The sequence below is a fragment of the Theropithecus gelada genome, chromosome 4 (genome assembly GCF_003255815.1).
Source record: "Theropithecus gelada isolate Dixy chromosome 4, Tgel_1.0, whole genome shotgun sequence".
Taxonomy (NCBI): domain Eukaryota; kingdom Metazoa; phylum Chordata; class Mammalia; order Primates; family Cercopithecidae; genus Theropithecus; species Theropithecus gelada.
The window spans coordinates 126,318,408-126,343,139 of NC_037671.1; the positions used below are offsets into that span (position 1 = coordinate 126,318,408).

A 24,732-nucleotide genomic window follows, 5' to 3' on the forward strand; every position below is an offset into this window, starting at 1 on the left:
GCACTTTGGGAGGCCGAGATGGGCGGATCACGAGGTCAGGAGATCGAGACCATCCTGGCGAACACAGTGAAACCCCGTCTCTACTAAGAAATACAAAAAAAAATAGCCGGGCGCGGTGGCAGGCGCCTGTAGTCCCAGCTACTCGGGAGGCTGAGGCCGGAGAATGGCGTGAACCCGGGAGGCGGAGCTTGCAGTGAGCTGAGATCCGGCCACTGCACTCCGGCCTGGGCGACAGAGCGAGACTCCGTCTCAAAAAAAAAAAAAAAAAAAAAAAGAAATTTTAACCTCATCAAAATATCCCCCAAGGAATCACTAATTTTGTAGCCTTCTGTATTAAAGCCTTCTCTATTAAAGCCTTCTCTGTTAAAGCTTAAATGTTCTGAAGGGATATAAACAGTGAATTTTATTCATTGCTTATATGCCTGGATAATGTAGATGTATCCTGTCTATTTGAGAACCTAGAGCATTAAATACTGTGAAGACAGAAATGATTTTGACCTCCTCTAGCATGAGGAAACAAAGGATCTGAAATATTTAATTAATTTGCCCAACTTTAAATACCCAGAGTTGGTGACATATCCAAAGCTTTCAGAATCTCAGAGTTAGAATTGGAGATGGCCACTTCCATTCGTCAACCATAGTCACAGTCCCTTACTTGAAAGCCAGGCTTAGCGCTTAGTGACTCGTGGCCACAAAGGATGCTGATTCTACATCTGGACAATCCCGACTTTGAAGGATATCCCTCCCTCTGACCACACTGATCCTGGGAGTGTCTGCTCACACCTTAGATGGAGTCCTTCTTTCTCTCCTCTGTAAAACTGGTCTCATCTTTTAGGGGACCTATGACTGTCCAGAGAAAGGAGCTGTTATCTTTGTGATACATGAATTGTGCTTTTCTCAAATTCACATTTAAACTAGAATCCAATGCTTGTGAAGGTCCATCCTATCCTTTTCCATCCTATTGGACCAAATTCACAATCTGCGTGGAAAACTCGAAAGATGCATTCTAGGAAAAAAATAAAAAATAGTAGCATTTTAAAGAAAGAATAAAAAATTATCCTCTAGTTTTTGTTGCTTTTTCAGAACAATTGTTAGTTCAAGTGGAGTTTAACCTAATCAGTAATTTATTATTTATTACCTCCGCCCAAAAGATCCAGATGAAATCGGTCCTTTTTTCCTGTTTGTTGTAACAAAGTCCTTTTCTATTGAACCCCATATTGTTGAGACTTTCAGCATTTTCTCCATTCTATTCCTTTTAAGAAAGCAATTTCATTGTCTTGTTTTGCCATTGTGCCACACCTTATGAGTTTAAGAACTATAGAAATTATACTTTCAAATTGCATTGCAATTTATATTCAAAAAGTTGAAAATTTAACGGTAAGTGAGAAAAACTTTGTTGATACATATTGACTCTCATTTAAGTTCCTAATTCATTTCTGGAATTATATCATTACATTTTCCCAAAACATCAGATCGTTTTGGCTGAAAAATAATCCCCAAATGACATATGTAAATATTTAAAACATATTTTATAAAGAAGAAATTTAACCTCTAAGAGAACTATTAGAAGTTATCGTTTGATCTTGTTAAAGGGAAATGCTTAAGAAGGGTGATTTATACATTATTTTCAGATGTATGATTCTGGCACACCTTTAATAAAACTACTGAAGGTCACATCAATTTTAAAAGTGAGTTTAAAAACTAGAAAGATGATAACTTTTACGTATTGTGCAAGATTGTAAAACTCTTGAGGTTTCTTATCAGGTACATCATGATGACACAGCAGCATAAAACATGGAAACCACCCCAAAACAAAACGATATTAACAACATAATTAATTCAGTTATCTTAAGAATGCCAGGCAAGTATGATTGTTAACGTGATACTTCATGGGGTTAGGGGTTGCTGGTGAGATTTCCCTTCCAATTATGTTGCGGGAAAAACTAGTCCTGCATTATCAGGATAAAGAAGCAGGCATATCGCTAAAAATGCGCCCGTGAGAACTTCTGCCGACTCCCATCCCAGCACCCCCATCTGTCCGCATCTGCCCTCAGCAGGCTCTGCCTTGCACACTTCTCTTAAACCTTCACACTCCTCTCCAGCACTGACCCTTCTGCTTTGTCATATCTGTCGCCACCACCTCTTTGAGAGCACTGCCTACCAGTGCTTCCCTCTCTTCTCTCTCCTCCGTTATCATGCTCTCACCCCTCTTTTCTGGATCATTGCCATCTGCATGTAGGCATGCAGTTTTTACTTCCCTGTTAGAATACGCTCTGATCTGCCACTCTCCTCAGCTCCCTCCCTGTTACTTAGCTCTTCTTTGCAGTAAACCCCTTGTAAGTGTTACCCTACTGGCTCTTTCAAAATCCTCTCCTCGCATTCTTTCTGCAAACAACTCTGATCAAGCTTCTGAACTTAACACCCCGGAAAATGCCCTGCTCCAGGTCACCAGTGACCTGCACCCGGCAAGATCCGAGGGTCAGTCCTCAGTGTCTTCACTTGAATCCCGGGACATTCGGCACTCGGTTTTCCTGCTAATGCACCAGCTGTTCCTTCCTTGGGATTTTTTGTTTGTTTGTTTTTGTTTTGTTGTTGTTGTTTTTTTTCTTAATCCTTCTCTTTCCTCAGACTTAGACACATGCAGTCTGTTCCCCCTTTACAGGTATAATTTGTCTTTCAAAATAAAATTCTGATTGTGATTGTTATTAACACATTGAGTCTCTCAATATTCTTTAAACACTTCAATCTTTTCAAGCAGTGTTTGGCATAACCTGCATTCCACTCAAAATCCCTTCATGAGAGAATAGAAACCGTCATATGAAATTTGTTATAATAGGATTTAACCTCTAGAGTTCTGATTCTTTCTTCCCTTCAATTTTTATCAAGTATTTAATTGCCCACTGGATGATTTATTTTAGAATTGGGAGTACTTGAGAGCTTAGTCCTTGACCCTCCTCCGACCTCAAACTACAACCTTGGTGAGCTCAGCCAGTCATGTGGCCTTAAATGCCACATGGGCACTTTCTCTAGCAAAGGCCTATCTCCAGGCCTTGAGGCTTCAGTAGCTGCTACCTGTCAAAACAAAATCTCCGCTTGTCAAATCTCCTCTTGACTATCAAGTAGACTTCTCGCCTCAGTCTAAATGTGAACTCCTGACCTCTCTCCTCAAACCCATTCCACCTGTACTTCTCCCATATCAGTTGATGCTAATCATTACAGCTTCTAAGACCAAAACATTTGAGGTCATACTTGACCCCTTATCGCCTCCTTTCTTTTCACGCTCTGACAGTCAAAAAATCCTGTTGGTTCTGCCTGCAAAACGCATCCAGATTTTAATCACCCCTTAGAAGCTTTCATTGTTGTTATCCTGGTCTAAAGCTCTATTATATTTTGCCTCAGTTACTTTAGAAACCTCCTCACTGATCTCTCATACTTCTGGAGTCTGTTTTCAACACAGTTGCCAGAATAATCTTGTAAACATAGAACCAAAATGATAACACTGCTCTGCTAAAAAATCCCTGTGGTAATAGTTCCCCCGATGACCGAGAATATAAGCCTTTTATGTTGACTGCCTCCCCTGCCCTTGACCCCACTGGCCACCTTCCTGATCCTCCAAGTCTCAGGGCACACTCACCTCCAAGTTTATGTTGTCACTGCTCCCCTGCCCTGTGTGCTCCTCTCCCACACTCACTTGCCTCTCTCCTTCCTCTCTTTCAGGTCTCTCCTCACACCTGGCCTTTTTATGAGGCGTGCCTGCCTAGTTTATTTTGTACTCAGCCTGACTTTCTTTAATTTCCATTAGTCTGCTCTGCCTTTTTTTTCTATATATTTGCCATTTTTACATGCGATATGATTTACCTGTTATATTTATTGTTTATAATAACAATAGCATTGTTAGATAACATCGAATAGATTTTGCTGAAACTGGCCTTTCTTTCCTTGTGCAGATTTGCTTTATCTGTAATTTTTTGGAGCATTTGCTTTATACCTTTAAGTTGATACCTCCTGCACCTTTTCCTAGAGTTGAGAGAGAAACTCAAAACTAATTTGACTATCGTTCATAAGCAGAGAAACAAAGAAAGGGGCTACAAATGAGTTAGATTATCTGGAATTTCAAAGATTCCTAAGGATTTGCTATATTTGTGTAGGATTCTTTATGCCAGAATGCTATGTTTGTGCTATATTAATGCCAGAAAGTAATGTGACATGAATGTGAGCGGTAAGTCTGCTCATGTGTGTTTCTGTGTTTTGAACATCTCTGCATCATGTTGTTTTTTAAAGCGCAAAGGACTGCTGATTGCGTGTCTGTGTCATGACCTAGACCACAGAGGCTTCAGTAACACCTACCTGCAGAAGTTCGACCACCCTCTAGCAGCTCTCTACTCCACTTCCACCATGGAGCAGCACCACTTCTCCCAGACCGTGTCCATCCTCCAGGTGAGTCACCGCACACCGTCTCCCGCTCAGTCTCAAGGGCTGTCTGGGAGATAGTGGTACTTCAGAGGTGGAAAAGGAAGATCATTATGGCTTCCTTAAAAGCAACAGCTATGTTTTATTGTAGAATGTTATATTTATAGTCATCATTAAATAATAGTGTTTTTTGCCTAAAGAATCCTTTACAAAGACTTTGAATATATATATTTTGCACTCACATTTGTTTTTTAAATAGTATATCAATAAGTACATGTAACCTTAAAGCATGACTTATTTTATGTAATTTAAATCAATTAATTCTATAGAGTATCATATTCTTGAACCGGAACGTATTGAACAGTAAATCTTAAAAGTTAGGTAAATATAAGGTTTTAAGGGCATTGTAGCTTTTTTTTTTTAGATTGTGTGTTTTGTTTATTTATTTTATTACCTTGAAGATGTTCTTGGTAATTGATGTAGACAATCACAGATATCACTTCAACATGGGATATATGCGCTCCTTCTTTCTTAAATGATTTTTCTCAAACTCACCTTACCAAGGTAGCCATTACATCATAATGATTTGATTCCTATCACAAACAATTTTAAAAAATATAATCTGTGTTCAGCTTAAGTATAGTGGGCCCTATATTTTCCCCTCACTGTCAGCACCTCTAAGTAGGAAGAGAAATCCTTGTTACGTCTTCTAATTATGAGTCTAAGGGAAAGGATTTTGAGTTTTGAGGATGTCATAGCAAAATGCCAACAGTGACTCTGCCAGTAACTGGCCATAGGCAAGTTGCGAAGCAGAAAAGCTTTTGCCACTTGGTGCAGTTTTTCTCTGTTGGATAAGCCAGGCCTCCTCTAAATGCCAGGATTTTGTTTTCTCCCCTCAGTTTCCCAAAGGCTTCTCTTAGTGCCTCCTCATTTGACTTAACTGTCCATGTGATTGGTAGTGCTGCATGCTCAGTCCTTTCTAAAACCCAGCAAAACTGACCTTCCAGGTCTCATGTCCTCAGTCCCACGAAGGTCAGTGGTCACCTTACTCGATTCTGGGTGCTCTTCGAATTACCTGCTGGGGAGAAGTGAAAAGTATTTCAGATATGGAGCTATTTTAGTCATTTTCAAGCCATCCCCAGTAGACAGCTGATGTTAAGCTTGCTCATGGGCCAGTTGACTCCTGAAAGCAACGTGTAGTCATCATTCCTGTCATTTGCTTGACACCAGCTCTTTCCTTTTTAAATGACATATGTTTACATAGATATGTCTATGCATAAAACAAGGATACATAGAAATGTAAGCAGGATAAAAGGCATGTGTGTATATGTATGTGTACATATATTTATACATATATGTAAAACATGCTTTCTGTAAATGGATGAACATTCTAAAACTTCATGACAGCTGATGTCTACTTTGACCTCACTCATCAATGGAGACTCTTTATTTGTCTAAGATGAATAAACGCCAGAAACAACATCAGGGCAACTTCACTTAGAAATAATTAGGAGTCACTGAATTAGCATCCCATGTCCTAAATGAATTCATGCATTTGACAGTACAACATTGCTACCAGTTTAATCACAGCTAAATTTCAATAGCCAGTATAGAGTTTCTTTAGAAAGCCTGTATTAAATACAATAGGATTGGTTTTGAAGGAGACCAGATTTGCGAAGTTTATTGCCACTGAGTAGAATAAAAAATAAACCTTGTAATATAGCAGTCACATCAAGGCGGGTGGGGATGGGGAGGCTCCAGGTCCACCTAAGCCCTGGGAAGACTTGGCCCAGTTGCTGACATCAAAAAATGGATGTTTAGGGTGGTTTGCCTCCAGTTTGGCAAACCCTCAGCGATGTGGCGATTTCAGATGACTTAAGGCAGTGTTCCTAAAAAAGATGAGAACTACTAACAGGAACTCAGGGCAGTAAGTTAAGTTCAGACAGGTAAGCTGTTGGCATTCAAAAAGGAGTGGGAGAATAGATTCAGATACTAGAGCTGGAATTTCAGTCATTGGTGAAGTAATAATAACGGCAAATTTGTTCTCCTAGTTAGAGAAGATAAGGTACTAGATACACCACAAAAACAGAAGCTGGGAATAAGAACTCGGGATTGCTGCAAATTAAGATGAAAAGCACTACCAGTTTGAAAACAAATTTATGTATTCGATTGACCAAATCCCTTCAATTTGAGCTATGCCCAGAGAGAAATGATATTGAAGCCATAAACAGACAGCCCAATCTACATGAGCAGGAATATTCAGGAAAGAGTGTCTTCCTCTTCTGAAAATGTCTGTGCCCTTGGCTGATTTTGCAGTAATCCTCATGATACTTCTCTGAGTGTTTTTTTTTTTTTTTTTTCAGATTCATCTAACTTGTCCCTGAAATTCAATTTAATAACAAACAGATTTATTGAGCACCTTCTATTTGCCAACACATGTTTTAAGCACTGGGGATATAGTGATAAATAGAACAACCACAAATCCTTGTCCTCTGGAACTCACAGTCTAGAGTGAGGAAGGCCTGAGTTCCCTGACTTTGGCCCTCACGTTGTTCTTCTCATTGGCCCACCACCTGGCACACCCGTGACTCTAACTGACAGTGGTATCCTGAGGACTCTCAGACCCGTGTGATTCTGCCTAGTGCTCAATAGGACTTCTGCCCAAGCACCTGAACCCTGTATTCCGTATGGCCCGAATTGTGCTTTGGTATTACACTTTAGGTGCCTTTTGTATTTTGTATCTCTGGTGGCAACCTCATTGACCCAGGAAAGCAGGCTGATGACCTTAGAGTCACCATTTTTCACTTCTTTAGCCTTATCTTCCCATCCCTCCATCCTGTTACCACCAAGTGCTGCTGATTTTATGTTTCATCAAAAGACACCTACAAGCTTGACTAATTAAGATGCTATCCTTGGGTAACAGTTAAAAATTCCAACTTCCAGTCATTAAAATAGAACATTATGTAGTTTCATGATATGAATGCCTGTGATACTTCTGTTTATCCACAAGAGACTTTTCCCATTGCTCTCTTGATCTGCATTGCCACACAGATGATTGTGAGCATGGCACTGCCCATCCTCGGGTCACACAGACGGATACAACATAAGCAATTTTGTGTATGATGGTTGGAAATAGTTCCCCATCAGGCATCTTCACAGGTGTGTGTTGCATATGTGGCTGCTTATTGTAGTTTTGCCAACCTGAGTGCCAGCTTTCAGTATGGCTGCCAGTGGTATCTACTGGATAAGCAGGGCATTCAGGAGAATACTGCTAGCTAACACAGTGACAACAGCAAGCAAGGAGAATATTACAATAGATTTGAAAAAGCTATCCTTCAATTGCTCTGTCTCTCTCTCTCCCTCTCTCCCTCCCTCCCTCTCTCCCTCTCTCTCCCTCCCTCCCTCTCTCTCCATCTCCCTCCACAAACACACACACACACACACACACACACACACTCGCACATACACACACACGTTACTCATGGTAGAGAAAAGCAGGAAGTGTGTATTTGCTCACAGCTTGCCTTGACCTTGGTTACAGTGATAGGGATGCAGTAGATAATCCCATGTTGAGTGGGCAGTGGGAAGAGATTAAGTCACGAAGTAAGGGTAAATACAAGACCATCTGCAGAGAAGGTCAATCTGCATCCCTGAGCTTCCCATTGTGTCTTAATGCTGGCCATCAGGATTGTTTTCGTGGTGTTTGGGGCCCGTTGCTGTGTAGAGGTCATGGTGGACATTTAGCAGAGAGGAAACTCACTTGAGTCTCTAGTAAATGGTAATCTGGCCCCTCTAACCACTACAGTTCCCAAGTGGCAAGCACCGTCCCTAATTGACATCCCAATTTCAGCCTTCCTTGTATTTTGTCTGTTTTTCCACCTTTTCCCCGTTATGCATCAGTGTTTCCCTGAGTGTTTTTGTCTCAAATCCATCCTCCAAGTATATGTCTGAATATGTTTTTCTCCTGTTTAAAAGTCATTAGTGGCTCTCTGGGGCCTCTGGAATAATTTCCTGTTTTCTCAGTTGATATACAAGTCTTTTATGAGTGGCCCCTGTCTGTTCCAGGACTACAGTATCTGCTCTGCTTCTGTAGTTTCAGACCGTATCTTAACTCTGTGCCATTGGCCGGATTCCCTCTACGTGTAATTACCCCACACCCTTTCTGTGGTCCCCAACTCAGGCATGACCTCATCCAGTAAAATTCTTTGACTGCATCCCCACATCACTGGGGTACAGCACTGCCCCCTTTTGAGCGCCTGAGCACCTCCAGCATACATACGTCTTAGTGGTTTGTGTTTGTTTGTTTGTTTGTTTTTAACATTGTATTGACATTTTCTGTTTGTGAGTTCAGCTTCCCACCTCTTCTGAATTAGAAGCTGATAAGGAGAGTCACTGCCCCTTCTTCACCTCTGGACTCACAGGCCCACCTCTGGGGCTGTTGATATGGGCACAAGTGGAAGTGTGAAGGTAGAGCATGGGGAGGGAAAGATGCAGAGTGGGCAGAACCAGCACTCAGAGACTGAACCTGAAGCTTTATGTAAGGTTAGTGAGTAGCTGTGTCCGGTGGGACAGAGAGCTGAGACGCTGAGCAGGGGAAGAAGGCAAGCAGATTGCTTTCATGTGAGGAGACTGTTTTGTGTGGACAGTTACATCCAAGAACGTAGGTGAGCTTTGTTTTCTTGCCTAAAACTTACTAGCTTACAATTAGTAATGGTGATTGAACCATTATTGCTGGAATATTAAATCAATTTATTCTGTTTACTCATGAGATATTGATTATTTTGAACATTGAAACTATACTTTTTTCTTTCTTTTGCCTTCTTTGAATACCCCATTTTGACTTTGAAAATAGTCAAAATTTTAGAAAACAGACCAATTAGGAATGATTATTAAGAACATTTCCTTAATATTCCACTAATCTTAAATTATCTGTTGCTTTTGAAATGTGATCATATTTCAGAAAATTATCTATTTATATCAACATTTTGGAATCCCGTGGCTTCTTACTACTCTTTACAGCAGCACTATTTCTGTGACTCAGCTAGAGAGTTCTTCCAATTTGTCTACACTAGGTACAATTTGCTGTTGTGTATTACAATTATACTTAAATTATTGTACTTATATTCAACTGTACTGGTAATCTAAAATACGTGACACAGTGGCTAGTTTAAATCCGCCCTTTTCTACAGCTGTGTTCTGAATAGAAAAGGTATTTGGCTATCAAATTCATTTTTAGGCATACATTTGTTTGTTTTTTCATCTCTCCTTTAACTCTGACTGTGGAAGTTTTACTGGTAGATTTTATCATCATCATCATCATCATCATCAATCATCACTATTATAATAGTAATCATTTTATCATATATTGGGTACTTACAATGCACCAGAAACTTAAATGTTTTGTACATATTTTAATACAGTTTATTTTTATTATATCCCCATGAGATAGATATTATTATTTATTTTCATTTTACAGATGAGAATAATATGCATCAAAGAGGTTAAGTATTCTATTTGTCACATCACTAATCAGTGGCAGAATGACATTAAAAACTAGAATTATTTGGCTCCAAAATCTGTGCTCTTAATTACAGTACTGTAATGCTTCCTAATATGTGGTTTGATGTACTAGGTAATTAAATTTCAAAATCAGTATTATAGATACTTTAAAGGCATTGCCATCATGAATGTTTGATGCACTTAGTTCCATCACTGACATTTTTTTTCCGAAAGTAGTGGTTCCCTAATCCTCCAGCAGTGGACAGAATACTAAGAGCCTTTAGGATCCTCATGATTAAGGGCTGGAAGGAGTATTGACAATCATCTATTCAAGGCAGTCCCGGGGTCATCTTTCAGCATCAGCACCAATTTCAACGTTGTTTCCATTCTCTAATACCAGATCTCAGCCCCAGCGTTGACATACAACCAGAGCCTACCTGTGGGCTTCCGTAGAGTTAAGAATTATATGCTGTTCACCCGCATAAAGTTTTAGAAACATTCCTAGGTATAAAAAGTCTACTATTTCCTGCTCGATTGATGCAAAATGGAATCAACTAGCTTGAATTAACATAGACTTCAAACTACGTAACTATAGTAAAATTATCAATTGATGTATAAAAGTATTATAATGCATTATAAGGATTTATTATGTGTTAACGAATGTGAGGTTGGAGGTTTAAAGAAGACACTGTTTATCTGCTATGCTTCCTTGCTTGTGTCTCCCTTCCATATTTTCTTTAGTTTGGGTAGCAGCAAAATGCTAGATTCTCTTAAAGTAAAGGGAGACATGGCCAGGAGCAGTGGCTCATGCCTGTAATCCCAGTACTTTGGGAGGCCGAGGCAGGTGGATCAAGAGGTCAGGAAATCAAGAGCATCCTGGCCAACATAGCGAAACCCCGTCTCTACTAAAAATACAAAAAAAAAAAAAAAAAAAAATTAGCCAGGTGGGGCGGTGCATGCCTGTAATCCCAGCTACTCGGGAGGCTGAGGCAGGAGAATCACTTGAACTTGGGAAGCACAGGTTGTGATGAGCAGAGATCCACTCCAGCCTGGTGACAGAATGAGACTCTGTCTCAAAGAAAGAAAGGGGAGACATTTATTTTTTGATTATTCATTCATTCCCTTTACTCTTGTAAATTATTGAAGGGGACAGTAAATGAGTTAGACCTTTTCATTATAAAAGCCCTCTATGGAGCTTTTTCACCTAGTTTCCTTTAATACTGAAAAGTAATGACTCTGAAGTAGTCAGTAGAATATATAAATTCTTTAAAATAAATCTTAATTTGTTCTGGGCCAGTCGATACTTTTGGGACTCTGATAAAAACGTGAGCTGATAGATGACATACGCAGTGTGTAGAATTGCAGTGAGCTTGTAACTCTTTTGTCCCCCTACAGAATTTATAGAGCCTAGGCTAAATTTAGAGATATTTCTTTTTAAATGTCAACAGCAGACTAGAATATTTTATATACTCTAATTTAACAAGTTATGGTGATAATTATTGGTGATAAAGAGAGTAAAGCATACAAATACAAAGCATAAAATTGTAGCAGCTGTGATTCCCTTCACATGACCTGCTGAAAGCAGATGCATGCATGAGCACCAGCCAGATACGCTGAAACATGTTCATGAAGTGGGAAATAGAGGTCAGAGGCATTCAGTGTTGAAGCAGAGGCTACCTGCTTCACTTAAGTTGTGGTCACATCAAAGGAAAGCAGATACCATAGCATGAATCCGAGTAAATATTTCCTTCTTATAACTTTCTACAACAAAATTGAAGAGAGTTGAGGTTGGATGAAAATTGAATTCAGCCACCAGCCCAAAGCTTGAGCCCCCTCCCGTTGTCCCCATTAGTCACTAACCAGCCTGTGCTCAAACGGCTCATCTCATAGCATCTCATGCATAATCCATGTGGGGACTCTGAACTAATATAAGTTTTATAATTTGAAAGTGAAGTCATGTATTTGAAACTGCTTTTGTAAACTATAGAACTTTCTACAAATGTAAGGCCTTACTACTGTTATTGTCAGGAAGATAAATAACTAGACCTGAGTCCACTTGCTGCATTTGTCACACAGTAATTCAAATACTTCTGAGACTTTAACAGCAAATAATATGGGGCTATTCTGATAATTGAAAGCAAATGGTGCATGTACAGTTTCATTTAAGAATATGAAGAGACAGTGTCTTAGTGAGATGTCTAATTTTGTAAAGAAATATACTTCAATCATTGTTTTTACTGTATTTTAACTCAATAAATGTATGTTAAAAGTGAAATTAATTAAAAATCAACTTTGAGTAGTACTATATTGACTAATAATGAAAAGTATCAAAATAATTGATGAATCGAAATTATTATAAAGTTTTTAAAAGATTAATACACGGAGGATATTCTGAGTGAATAGAATCCAGATTACCAATGTTCTGGTCTTGTTTAGGGTGATGATCTGCCATTTCCACCTCCCTTGAGAATAGAAGATGATTCTAGAATCACCTTCAGTGATTTGTGTTGTAGGGAAAGGTACTCTTGCCCTTAGAGTTTTTAATGTGTTTGAATAAACATTTTATTGAGATGGTAGGACATTTTCTTCTAGGATACAGAGAAATATATTACTACCCATTAAGCATGCTTTGATATGTTACAACCTGAAGTGGACAAGGATACAGACGCCTTTTTAAGGCCATTAAGGTTCTAGTATAATACGAAGATTACTGAAGTTTTTAATTTGCTTAAGAGGAAAAGTTTCAACTTAAATATTTTACATTTTCCAGTTTTTTAACTATTAGAAATATCCAAGAACTAGATATATTTAAATCACTGGGGTTTTATGGTAGTAAATGATGTTATTGTAGTTACAGTAGTTTATTTAAGTGGTAGTTTCATTGTTTCTGTAGCTTAAAGAGAAACCAAAATGTAATTTTCATTAGTCATTTCTAACTATTCTTTTGTTTCCCCAAAACCTTTCTTTAGTGTGCCAAATGTCATTGACTGATTATATTGTTTCAAATAACTGAAAATGTCATAAGATTAGAGCTTGTGCTTGTTATTGGTGGTTTTAATTTGTATTTTTTCCATAGCTGGAAGGGCACAATATCTTCTCCACTCTGAGCTCCAGTGAATACGAGCAGGTGCTTGAGATCATCCGCAAAGCCATCATTGCCACAGACCTTGCTTTATACTTTGGAAACAGGAAACAGTTGGAAGAGATGTACCAGACCGGATCGCTAAACCTTAATAATCAATCACATAGGTAAAAAATAATTTTCAAAAGCTTAGAAGCCCAGGAAGTATTATCTGGAATAAATTGATACTTAAGAAATGTAATGTGGCATAAGTTTATATTTGAAAGAAGGAATGTAAAAAACTTACGTGTTTTTCATTTTATGTACATCTTGTTTATATTTACTTTAGACATTTTATTGTTCGACAAGATTGCTGACAGTGTCCAGTAAGGATAATTAAAGTACAGATTGGAAGTTACACTAGTTACACAGGGACTGGCACTTTTCAAAGGGAAGGCTGGCGTGATGTTTCCCCAAGAGGTCCCTTCTTGCATTGATCACCATTCAGGGTGTGGCCATTGGCCTCAGAAACTCAAGAGCAAATGAAAATGGATTCCATTTTCAGAATCCAGTCCTATTAAGCAAGCTAATGTGACTGATATAGAAACTGGACTCTCCTTTTATTGATCTGTAATTGTATTAGGCAGTCACAAGGGTCAGAATATTGGCATCTCATGGGGTAGAAAGCCAAGTAGCGATGAAAAGTTTATTTGGTGAACATGAAATTACCACCAGGAGGATTAGATAAATTAGATATCCTAATGGAATCAGGCTAAATTAGTCTGATGCCCTTTTGTTTTTGAGGTTGGGTGTGTCTTGCCTAGTGGATTCAGAAATAGGTCAGGTATGTTCATTATGAACCTGTTCACCCATCTGTATATTAGATCTAAGTTCATTGGCTAACCTGCCATCTCCCCTTGACAGTTTGTAGTGGTGACACTAGCTTTTATTGCTGTGGCTTCGTGTTTGCATGTCTGACCAACTTCATCTTAAATGAGGACATCTTTATCCCTCGGCTGGTGAGCACTTACTTACTGCTTCTATGCCAGTCTTGCTGAATTTGGATTTATAGTTTTTTTGAGGTGTTCTGTATATCTCCTCTGTGGTTCATTAAGTACTGATCCCACATTTTGTTCTTTGGGACAGACTGTTTTAAAGTTCTTAGAAACAATTCACTATTCACTCAGGTATATCAAATACAAAATACAAGTTTTACAAATGACTAATAAAGTTTATCTCTTCAAGAATAAATACCATTTGTATAATGATATTGATGCCTTTGGATAAGTAGCAGTTATTTGTAATTCAACTTACCTTCAAACTGGACAGATCCAGATTTTGTAGAGCTTGAAACTGATACAATTTAGGGAACCTTATTTAAGAAAAACAATACAAAGGTATCTTGTTTTCACACATGACAGTTTGAAGACATTGCCAGGGCCTCTTCCAGGACCATGCAGAGTGTTGGTGTCAGGGAAAAGCCCCTAAACATCAGTTAGGGTGTTCTAGCATGTCTTTCTTTTCCTTCAGCCCAGATGAGAAGTGCAGTCTACAGTCTTTATGTCGCCAACAGGTTGTGTGTAGTCCTTGTTCCAAGACCTGTAGAAACAGGTGTTTGTTCAGTATTTTTTTATGGCAATCAGAAGATCAGGGAAATAGAGCCTTCATGAAATATCCCTTGGTTTCCTGAAACCTATGCACTTTCTTTTTTTTCTTTTGGAGTTGTAAATAAGAATCATGTAACTAGTATCTAGTTTCTTGAATATAATCTTTTCAGCAGAATGATTACAATAATTATTATAAAATAGGAAATTTAAACATTTACTTGAAAATACCATCACTTTTGGCACTCATGTACATATGTGTTAGTGGTACATGTATAAACAATTTTTGACATATAACTTGAAAAGCAATTAAAACAAACGTGTATTGAAACACGCATTGAAAGGCAATGCATGTTTGTTTTAATAATTCAAATAATGTAGAGGTATAAAAAAGAGTAATATTCTATTTTTCTGCATTCCAGTATCAACTATCTATTTGATGTAATGTCATCTTACGCATTTTTCTGTGATTTTTTAAAGGTAGGGGTGTGTGTGTGTGCATGTGTGCATACAGTATGTTAAGACATAACTCAGATGTATTACAAAATATATTTCATAATAAAGCAAGTCACACAAATTTTTTGGTTTCCCAGTGCATATAAAAGTTGTATTTACACCACACAGTCTACTAAGTATGCAATAACATTATGCCTAAAAAATGCATACCTTAATTTAAAAATGCTTTATTGCTTAAAAATGCTAATGATCATCTAAGACTTCAGCAAATCATAATCTTTTTACTGGTGGAGGGTCTTGCCTAAACATTGGTGGGTTCTGACCAGGGGGTGGTTGTAAATCGTAGGACGGTAGGGATGCATGTGGCAATTTATTTTCTTCTTTTTTAAAGATGGGGTCTTGTTCAGCCTGTCAGTGTGAAGTGGCATGATCATAGCTCACTGCAGCCTCAAACTCCTGGGTACCAGGGATCCTCCCACCTCAGCCTCCTGAGTAGCTGGGACTACAGACACACACCACCATGCCCAGCTAATTTTTTTCATTTCTTATTTTAGAGATAAGGTGATGCTTTGTTGCCCAGGCTGGTCTCAAACTCCTGGCCTCAAGCAGTCCTCCCACCTCAGCCTCCTGAGTAACTGGGATTACAGGCAAGAGCCACTGTGCCCAACTTGGAGGTGGCAATTTCCTAAAATATGACATGAGTGAAGTTTCTCACATCAATGGACTCTTCCTTTCACGGAAAATTTCTCTGCAGCTTATGATGCTGTTTGATAGCATTTCACCTGGAGTAGAACTTCTTTCAACATTAAAGTCAATCTTCTCAAACTCTGCCCCTACTTTGTCAACCAAGTTTATGGAATATTCTAAATCCTTTGTTGTCAATTCAACAATGTTCACAGCATCTTCACCAGAAGTAGATTTCATCTCAAGAAACTTCCCTGGCTCATCCATAAGAAGCACCTCCTCCGTTCAAGTTTGATGATGATTGCCTCAGTCATCATTTTCAGGCTCCACGAGTTTCTACCTACCACATCTGCAGTTTCTTCCTCCACTGAAGTCTTGAAGCTTTGACTACCTCCTGTGAATCATGAATGTTCTCAATGGCATCTACAATGGTGAATCTTTTCCAAAAGGTTTTCAATTCACCTTTCCCACATTCATTAGAGGAATCACTATCTATAACAGCTATATTCTTACAAGACATATTTCTTAGATCATAGGACTTGAAAGACAAAATTACACCTTGGTCCATTAGCTACAGAATAGATGTTGTATGAACAGGCTTGGAAACACATTAATCTTGGGCATGTCCATCAGAGCTCTTGAGTGACTTGGTTCATTGTCAGTGAGCAGTAACATTTTGAAACTAACCTTTCTTTCTGAGCAGTAGGTTTTGATAGTAGGCTTAAAATATTCAGTATATCGTACTCTGAACACACATGCTGTCGCTGGGGCTTTGTTGTTCGGTTTATCGAGCACAGACAGAATCCACTTAGCGTAATTCTTAAGGACCCTAGAATTTTTGAAATGGTAAATGATCATTGGCTTTACCCTGATATCACCAGCTACATTAGCCCCTGACAGGAGTCAGCTCATCCTTTGAAGCTTTGGAGCTAGACATTGACTTCTCCTGTCTAGGTATCAAAGTCCTAGATGTCTCTAATAGATGTTTTGTCTATACTGAAAATCCATTATTTAGTTGAGCCACCTTCATCCATTATCTTAGCTAGATCTTCTGAATAACCTGCTGCAACTTTTACATCAGCATTTGCTGCTTCAGCTTGCACTTTTTACCTTGCTTTAAACCTCTTGAACCAATCTCTGCTACTTTCAGGCTTTCCTTCTGTGGCCTTTTCACACCTCTCAGGCGTCATAGAATTGCACAGAGTTAAGGCTTTGCTCTGGATTAGCTTTTGGCTTAAGGGAATGTTTGACCTTCTATCCAGATTACTAAAACTTTCTTCATATCATCAAGAACACTTAAGTGCTCATGTGTTCACTGGAGTAGCACTTTTAATTTCCGTGAAGAATTTTTTCTTTGCATTCACAACTTGGCTGTTTGGCCCAGGAGTCCTTGCTTTCAGCCTATCTCAGCTTTAGATATGCCTTCCTAAGTTTAGTCACTTCCAGCTTTTGATTTAAAGTGAAAGACATATGACTTTTTTTCACTTGAACAGTTGGAGGTCATTGTAGAGTTATTAATTGGCCTAATTTCAGTATTATTGCTTTTAGGGAACAAGGATGTTCAAGGACAGGGAGGGCGCTGGGGGAGCAGCCAGTTGGTGGAGCAGCCTGAATACACGCAACACTTACCAATTAAGTTCACCGTTGTATGTGGGTGTGATTCATGGCACCCACAAATAATTGTAATGGTAACATCAGAGATCACTGATCATAGATCACCATGACTGATACAATAAGATAATGAGAATATTTGAAATATTTCGAAAATTACCAAAATGTAATACAGAGAATCAAAGTAAGCACTTGCTGTTGGAGAAGTGGTGCTGATACTGCTGTACACAAGGTTGCCACGAAACTTTCCAATTTGTAAAAAAAAAAAACCAAAAACACCGTATTTGTGAAGCGCAATCAGGCAAAATGCAATAAAACAATGTATGCCTGGAACGTATATTGCCATCAATTTATACATATATTAAATTCTCAGCAAAGGCTGTAGAAATTCACATGCCTTCTAAGATAAAGGTGAAAACCCCTTCTCAGTAACTACGCCGTTCTCTGACCACTCACTATGTGGAAGATGTTTTTATGTTTGTTTCTTACTTACTATTCTTACTTCTGTGTATTTATTCATAAATTTTGCTTATTTTTTGTTGAATTGTTTACTTTTTTATGTATCAGATTTTATTATATATTTTTGTTAAGGATATTAAAATTTTCTGTTATATATTACAGATATTTCTTTACATGATTTTCAAAAAACTTATTCGGATTTTCTTTTGAAAACAAATTTAGTTTCAGGAGGACAAATTTTTGATCTTTTAAAGAAATCGAGTCTCATAGTAACAAATAATTAAAATTTTCTTTACGTATTTTTATAGATTTAATTTTTATATTTAGATCTTAATTCTTCTAGAGTTATATTTTTATGAACATAACTTTATTTCTGATGGAATGAATTGATACCATTAATGAATAATCAGGTTTTTCTGAATTGAATTTATTACATTTTCTCATAAACTTGGATAATTCTTTAGACCCTGTAAACCATTTATTACTAATTATCTAATTCTCCACTACAGTCATACAGCTTTGATTCTATAAATATGTTAAAATGTATCATACATACCTGCTCAAATAATCTTTACTTTCAATTCATGGAAATTGTCACTTCGTAAAAATGTTTTAAGAAAAATTTCAAACTTACATTAAAGTAGAAATAATCCAATGTACAGTCATACCTAGATTCAAGAATTGGCAACAATTTACCATGTTTTCTTTGCTTGCTTTTGGGGAATGGGGAGTGTGCCATTTCAACATAAATTACAGACCTTATGACCTTTTGCTTTTTTCAACATTAATATTTAAAAATAAAAAGAATATTCTCCTTCAGACTTTATTTTTCAGTCAGAAATATCCATGTTGACATTTTAATTGCAGTTTTATGACATTTATTTACTCACTTTAAAATGAAAGTGTGTTGTCTCTTCTGAGAACATGGCATGACTCTGTAGTCATGAATAAAATTGTACAGTTTGTTTACATCCCTCCTGTAGCTTTCTTGATAAAATTATATGGATTATTTTACAGATTTCTTCACTTGTGAATGTAATTTTTCTGATTTCCAACTGGAAATACAGTTTCCAATATATTTAAAATTATGAATTACATAGATACGTTATTTTTGCTTCATATGTTTTGAAACTTATTTGGTGCTTACACATTTAGATTTATTATGGCTTCTCAGTAATTTACCCTCTCATCAGTGTGAAATAAATTCTTTTTTTCTGCTGATGCTTCTTAAAATTTTCTGTGTCTAAAATAGCCACACAAGCTTTCTCATGTTTACTGTTGACATATCATATTCTTTCATAATTCTTTACTATCTCAACATCTGTCTTTGCATTGAAAGTGTGCCTTGTTAACAGCAATAGTTGAGACTTGCAATCACTGCTTTTTAATGTACTGTTTAGTCTATTTGCATTTATAAGTTGTCTAATTATCCATTTTCTATTTGGAGCTATTTGTGTTGGGGGAGTGACATTTCATTCTATATTTGCTTTTGTTTTTTCTTGTTATACCCTTTTTAAATTTTCAAGTGGTTGTTCTTGAGTTTACAGTATGCATTTTTATTAGTCTACTTTGAATTAATATTATTTCAATTTTATTCAATGTAAAAAACTTAAAAAAAATTCAATTTATACCTCTTTTTGTCTTTTCTGCTCTTGTTATATATGTAGATATTATTGCTACATATGTTATACACCCCACCTAGGTTGCCGATATTTAAAAGAAATGGGCTGGGCGTGGTGGCTCACACCTGTAATCCCAGCACTTTGGGATGCCAAGCCAGGCTGATCACTTCAGGACGGGAGTTCAAGACCAGCCTAGCCAATATGGTGAAACCCCATCTCTAATAAAATACAAAAGTTAGCCAGGTGTGGTGGTGCATGCCTGTAATCCCAGCTACTCAGGAGGCTGAGACAGGAAAATTGCTTGAACCCGGGAGGTAGAGGTAGCAGTGAGCCAAGATCATGCCACTGCACTCCAGTCTGGGCAACAGAGCAAGACTTCATCTCAAAAAACCAAGAAAATAATTTAGGAAAAATAGTTTGTTTTTTTGTTTTTTGTTTTTTGTTTTTTTTGAGACAGAGTCTTGCTGTCACCCAGGTTGGAGTGCAGTGGCGCGGTCTCAGCTCACTGCAAGCTCCGCCTCCTGGGTTCACACCATTCTCCTGCCTCAGCCTCCCGAGTAGCTGGGACTATAGGCTCCCACCACCACGCCCGGCATTTTTTTGTATTTTTAGTAGAGATGGGATTTCACCGTGTTAGCCAGGATGGTCTCGATCTCCTGACCTCGTGATCCGCCTGCCTCAGCCTCCCAAAGTGCTGGGATTACAGGCGTGAGCCACCGTGCCCGGCTAGGAAAAATAGTTTTTTATATTTTCACATGTATACCATTTCCTCTGCTTTTAATTCATTCATGTAGGTCCAAATTTCCAACTTCTGTCATTTCATTGAAGCCCAAAGAACTTCCTCTGACATCTCTCAGTGTGTTGGCAGCAGGTTCTTTGAGGTGTGTGTATTTTTTTGTTTTATTTTTTAATGTAAGAATGGCTTTATTGTGGCTTCACTTTTTAAAGATATTTTCACTGGACTTAGAATTCTTAGTAGACAGATTATTTTTTCAGCATTTCACGAAAGTCAGTAAATGGTCTTCTAGCCTCCGCCTGTTTTTTGTTTTTTTTTTAATCCTGAGAATCAGCAGTTGTTGCTGCCCTGTGTGTGCTGTGATCTTTTACCCCGACTGCTTTTACAGTCATTCTTTTTGATGTCCTCTGAGGTTTCTGAGTCTGTGGGCTGCTGATTTCAGTGAAGTTTGGAGAAGTTTCAAGCATTATATTTCTTCAGATATTTTTTCTGCCCCAGTTGTCTAACAGAAGTGTCAAGAGTCTCTTCCGTTAGACCCCTTTATACTGTGTTACAGGTTATTAAGGCTCTGTATGGTTTTTCACTGGTAATGGTTTGTGTGATTTGTTGTGATCTGTCTAATCTCACTGTTTTTTTTCCTAATATTCTGTCCAATCTGTAGTTAACCTCATGTAGTGATTTTTAAAAGATACACACAGATGCGCATGCATGCGCACACACAGCCACACACATATGCATATATATGCATATATATATATATATATATATATATATATATATAAAATATTTTCAAGTTCTGGGATTTCCTTTTGGTTCATTTTTATAGCTGTTATGTTTCTCCTGAAATTCCCCATCTCTTCACCTATCTTTTGTAAATATATATTTTCCTGAAGATTCTTTAGCATATCTGTACATTATTTGGAAATCATTGTCTGAATTTTTGCTATCTGGGTTTTCTATGAGTTTTGTCTTGTTTACTGATTTTACTCTAGACTGTGTAATACATTTCTCAGTTTCTTTACATGGCTAGTAAATTTTTTTTATATTTGTGTACTACATTATGGATAACAAGCTCCGTTATCTTTCTGGATGCTGTTGTCTTTCTCTGAAGGTAATTAACTTTTATCCTAGTGACCAGTTACATTTCTCATGAATCGTCCTAAATATGCGAGTATATTCCTTTAAGCTTTAGTTGGGTGGTTCTGTTTTTGTTTTGGCCTTGTTACCCTCTGTCAAGGATTTGAAAGGAGTATGAATTCAAACTGGGGGACTTCCGCTTCTGTGGTTCTCTCTGCTTTCTAGGATTTCCCTCCTCAACTTATGTGTGTTCTGACATGCCCGGTCTCTCCCTTCTCACTGGGCCCTGACTTTCTTTTGGGCTGTGTTTATGATATGCCCTTAGTAGAAAAGCTGTCTAAATAAGGATCTCACCCAGCGTGGTCTTGCCTTACAACGTGTAAATCTTCTCCCACTCCACTTACAACGTTTAAATCTTCTCCCACTTAAATCTTTAAATTAGTTTTAAATCTAATTTAAATCTAATTTAAATCTTTAAATCTTTAAATCTTCTCCCACTTATGCCAGTTTTTAGGTAGTAGACAGCATCTTCAAGATTTGTTTTTAGTTCTATCTAGAATTTATTATTATTATTCTATTATTACCAGAATCTTAAAACTTTGTTTAGTATCTCGCCATTTCATTATATACTCTTTATCAGCTGAAAAGTTGTATTTTAGTCTCTTGGCTTTTTAAAGCATATAGTAATGTTATCTACAAATGAATAAAATTTGTTCTACTTTTCTGATGTTTGTATATATTTTGCTTTCCGGTCTGACTGCATAGCTAGAATTTACAACACAACATTAGATTATTGTGAAGAAAGCAAGCATGTTAATATATGCATGACTTTAATAGACATGAGTTTAGAGTTTTAATTTTTAAGGTAGTATTTGATGTATCTTGATAAATCATGTTTATCATGTATAAGGTTTATCGGTATCAATGTTCTATGGATAGGTTTTTCTCTAATTTCTTAGTGTTACTGATTTCTTATTTGATGAATACATTTTTAAATTTTCTAATTTTGTGCCACTCCTTAATTTCTTGAACTCTACTTTTCCATGGAATTAGTTCTTTAATATGCTAAGGAAATAAAACTTTTCTTTTTTAGCATATTTGCATGTAATCTATTAATTTTGATATATAGTTGTTTTTTTGGTATCCTATAATTTGCTATAAACTATTGATCTTTCTTTCTGATCTGGAAAACTTTAAATAACTGATGTGTTAACCATTTTGGGAAGGTTCATTTAACCATTTGGGGAAGTATTCATTTGTGAAACTATCTAGTCACCTTTTAAATTTAAATTTAATTTAATTTACTTTTTTGAGACTGGGTTTTGCTGTGTTCTTGAGGCTGGAGTACAGTGGCACAACCACAGCTCACTGCAGCCTCGACCTCCCAGGCTCAAGTGGTCCTCCTACCTCAGTCTTTCAAGTACTTGAATAACTGGGACCATAGGCAAACACCATCATGTCTGGCTACATTTTTTTATTATTTGTAGAGACAGAGTCTTGCTGTGTTGCCAGTGCTGGTCTTGAACTCCAGGGCTCAAGTGATCCTCCCACCCCAGCCTCCCAAAGTTCTGGCATTACAGGCATGAGCCATCGTTTCCAGCCTATCACCTTTTTAAATGAAAAATCTTTAACAAACTTTCAGTGTCTTTTATGGTTTGGGGATTTGTTTTGTTTTTGCCACTTTATTCCATCTCTTGGGCAATGTATTATACTACAAAATTATCTTTTGCCTTGAGATTTAAAACTTCATAAAAATATATGCACAGATTATTTTCACTTAAAATTTAATTGACATTACTAAATTTGTATTTATATCTGATTTTTAGTGTTTTATATTTTTATTTCTTCCTTTCTTATGTAATCCGACTTGCATGGGGATTTTTAATTACTCCTTTTTAATAAAACTAAATTTTATAAAATTTTTCATTTATTTGCTGTCTGTTCTTTCATTAATTTTAGCTTTTATTTTTATGCTTTCATTATACTTTTGGGTTTTTCCCTTGTTTCTCTGATCGAATAGTAATGGAACAATCATATTATATGTATTATAATCTGGGTGTTGACTGAATTATAACTTGCAGGTTTTGATGAAGTATTTTTCATTAGTTTTTAGATTATTTATTTCTGCTTTTGTTTTCTTCTTGATGTAGAGGTTATTTCAAAGTAATTTTCTAATTTCTAAATACTTTGGATGTTTGCTTGTTTTTTTGTTTTTTTTGTTTTTTGTTCCTATAGATTTCTTTGTATTGTTGTAAACAGAATATAACTATTAAATTAAAATTTTATAGTTGATCAATATTTTCGTTCTGGCCAAGACACAAAAGATGATTGTTAAAGTAACTTTATGGAGGTATAATTACACTAATTTTAAGTTTTGACAAACGCAACTATTACCAGAGTCACGGTAAAGGTATAAAAAACCCTGCCACCACTTTACCCTTTCCCAATCAAATTTCCCTGCACCAGGCATAGAAATCAATGTGTTCTTTATTTATAGATTATATTTGTGCCTTAGTCCCTTCAGGCTATTATAACGAAATACCATAGACTGGGTGGCTTATAAATGATTACTTCTCACATTTCTGGGGTATGAGTATTCCAGAATCAAGCTACTGGCAGTTTGAGTGTCTCAGTTTGAGGGAGGGCCTGTTTTTGGGTTCCTAGAGAGCCATCTTCTAGCTGCCACCTCACCTGATGGGAGAAGGGAGGGAGCTCTCTGAGGTTTCTTTTATATAGGAATTAATCCCATTCATGGGGGCTCTACCCTCATGACATAATCACCTTCCAAAAGTCCCACCTCCAAATACTAACATGTTGGGCATTAGGATTTAACATTAATTTTAGGGGAAAGAAGCATTCAGTCTGTAGCAACTTGTATTATCTAGAGTTACAAATATCTAGAATAACAGTAAGTGCTTTTCTGTTTCTGATTCCTCCTTCCTCTCTTCTTTTCTGATATTGTTTTCACTATTCTGGGTCTCTAGCAATTCCATGTGAATTTTAGAATCACCTTGTCAATTTCTACAGAAAAGCTAGCTAGGATTCTGATGCGGATAATGTTGAATGTGTAAATCAATTTGGGAAGTATTGCCATCTTCACAGTATTAAGTCTGTGTTTATGGGATGCTTTTCCATTTAATTATTGTTCTTTAATATTTTTCAACAATGTTTTCTAGTTTTCAAGCCCACATTTTGTACTTCTATTGTTAAATTTATTACTAAGGATTTTATTGTTTTGATAATATTGTAAATGAAATTTTGTTAATTTTATTTCCACATTGTTTATTGTTAGTATCTAGAAATAATTGATTTTTGTACTACCGATTGTATATCTTGACACCTTAATTAACTCATTTCTTCTAATAATTTTTTGGTGGATTGCTTAGGTTTCTCCATATGCACACAAGGGCATTTGGTCTTCAAATAGAGATAGTTGTACAATCAGTTGTATTCAGAACCTGTCATCTCTTTCTTTTCTTTTCTGTGTGTGTGTGTGTGTTTTTTGTTTTTTTT

At 37.0% G+C, this 24,732-nt stretch overlaps 1 protein-coding gene across 12 annotated transcripts in view; it reads left to right on the forward strand.

Annotated features, from left to right (window-relative positions):
* PDE10A (phosphodiesterase 10A) overlaps positions 1-24,732 on the forward strand; it is a 337,758-nt gene that overhangs the window by 281,127 nt on the left and 31,899 nt on the right. For all 12 annotated transcript variants that reach the window (XM_025382246.1, XM_025382247.1, XM_025382251.1 and 9 more), the window contains 2 exons: positions 4,282-4,437; positions 12,986-13,158. In XM_025382246.1, the coding sequence (XP_025238031.1) occupies positions 4,282-4,437; positions 12,986-13,158 (329 nt within the window). The remainder of the gene's footprint in view (positions 1-4,281; positions 4,438-12,985; positions 13,159-24,732) is intronic.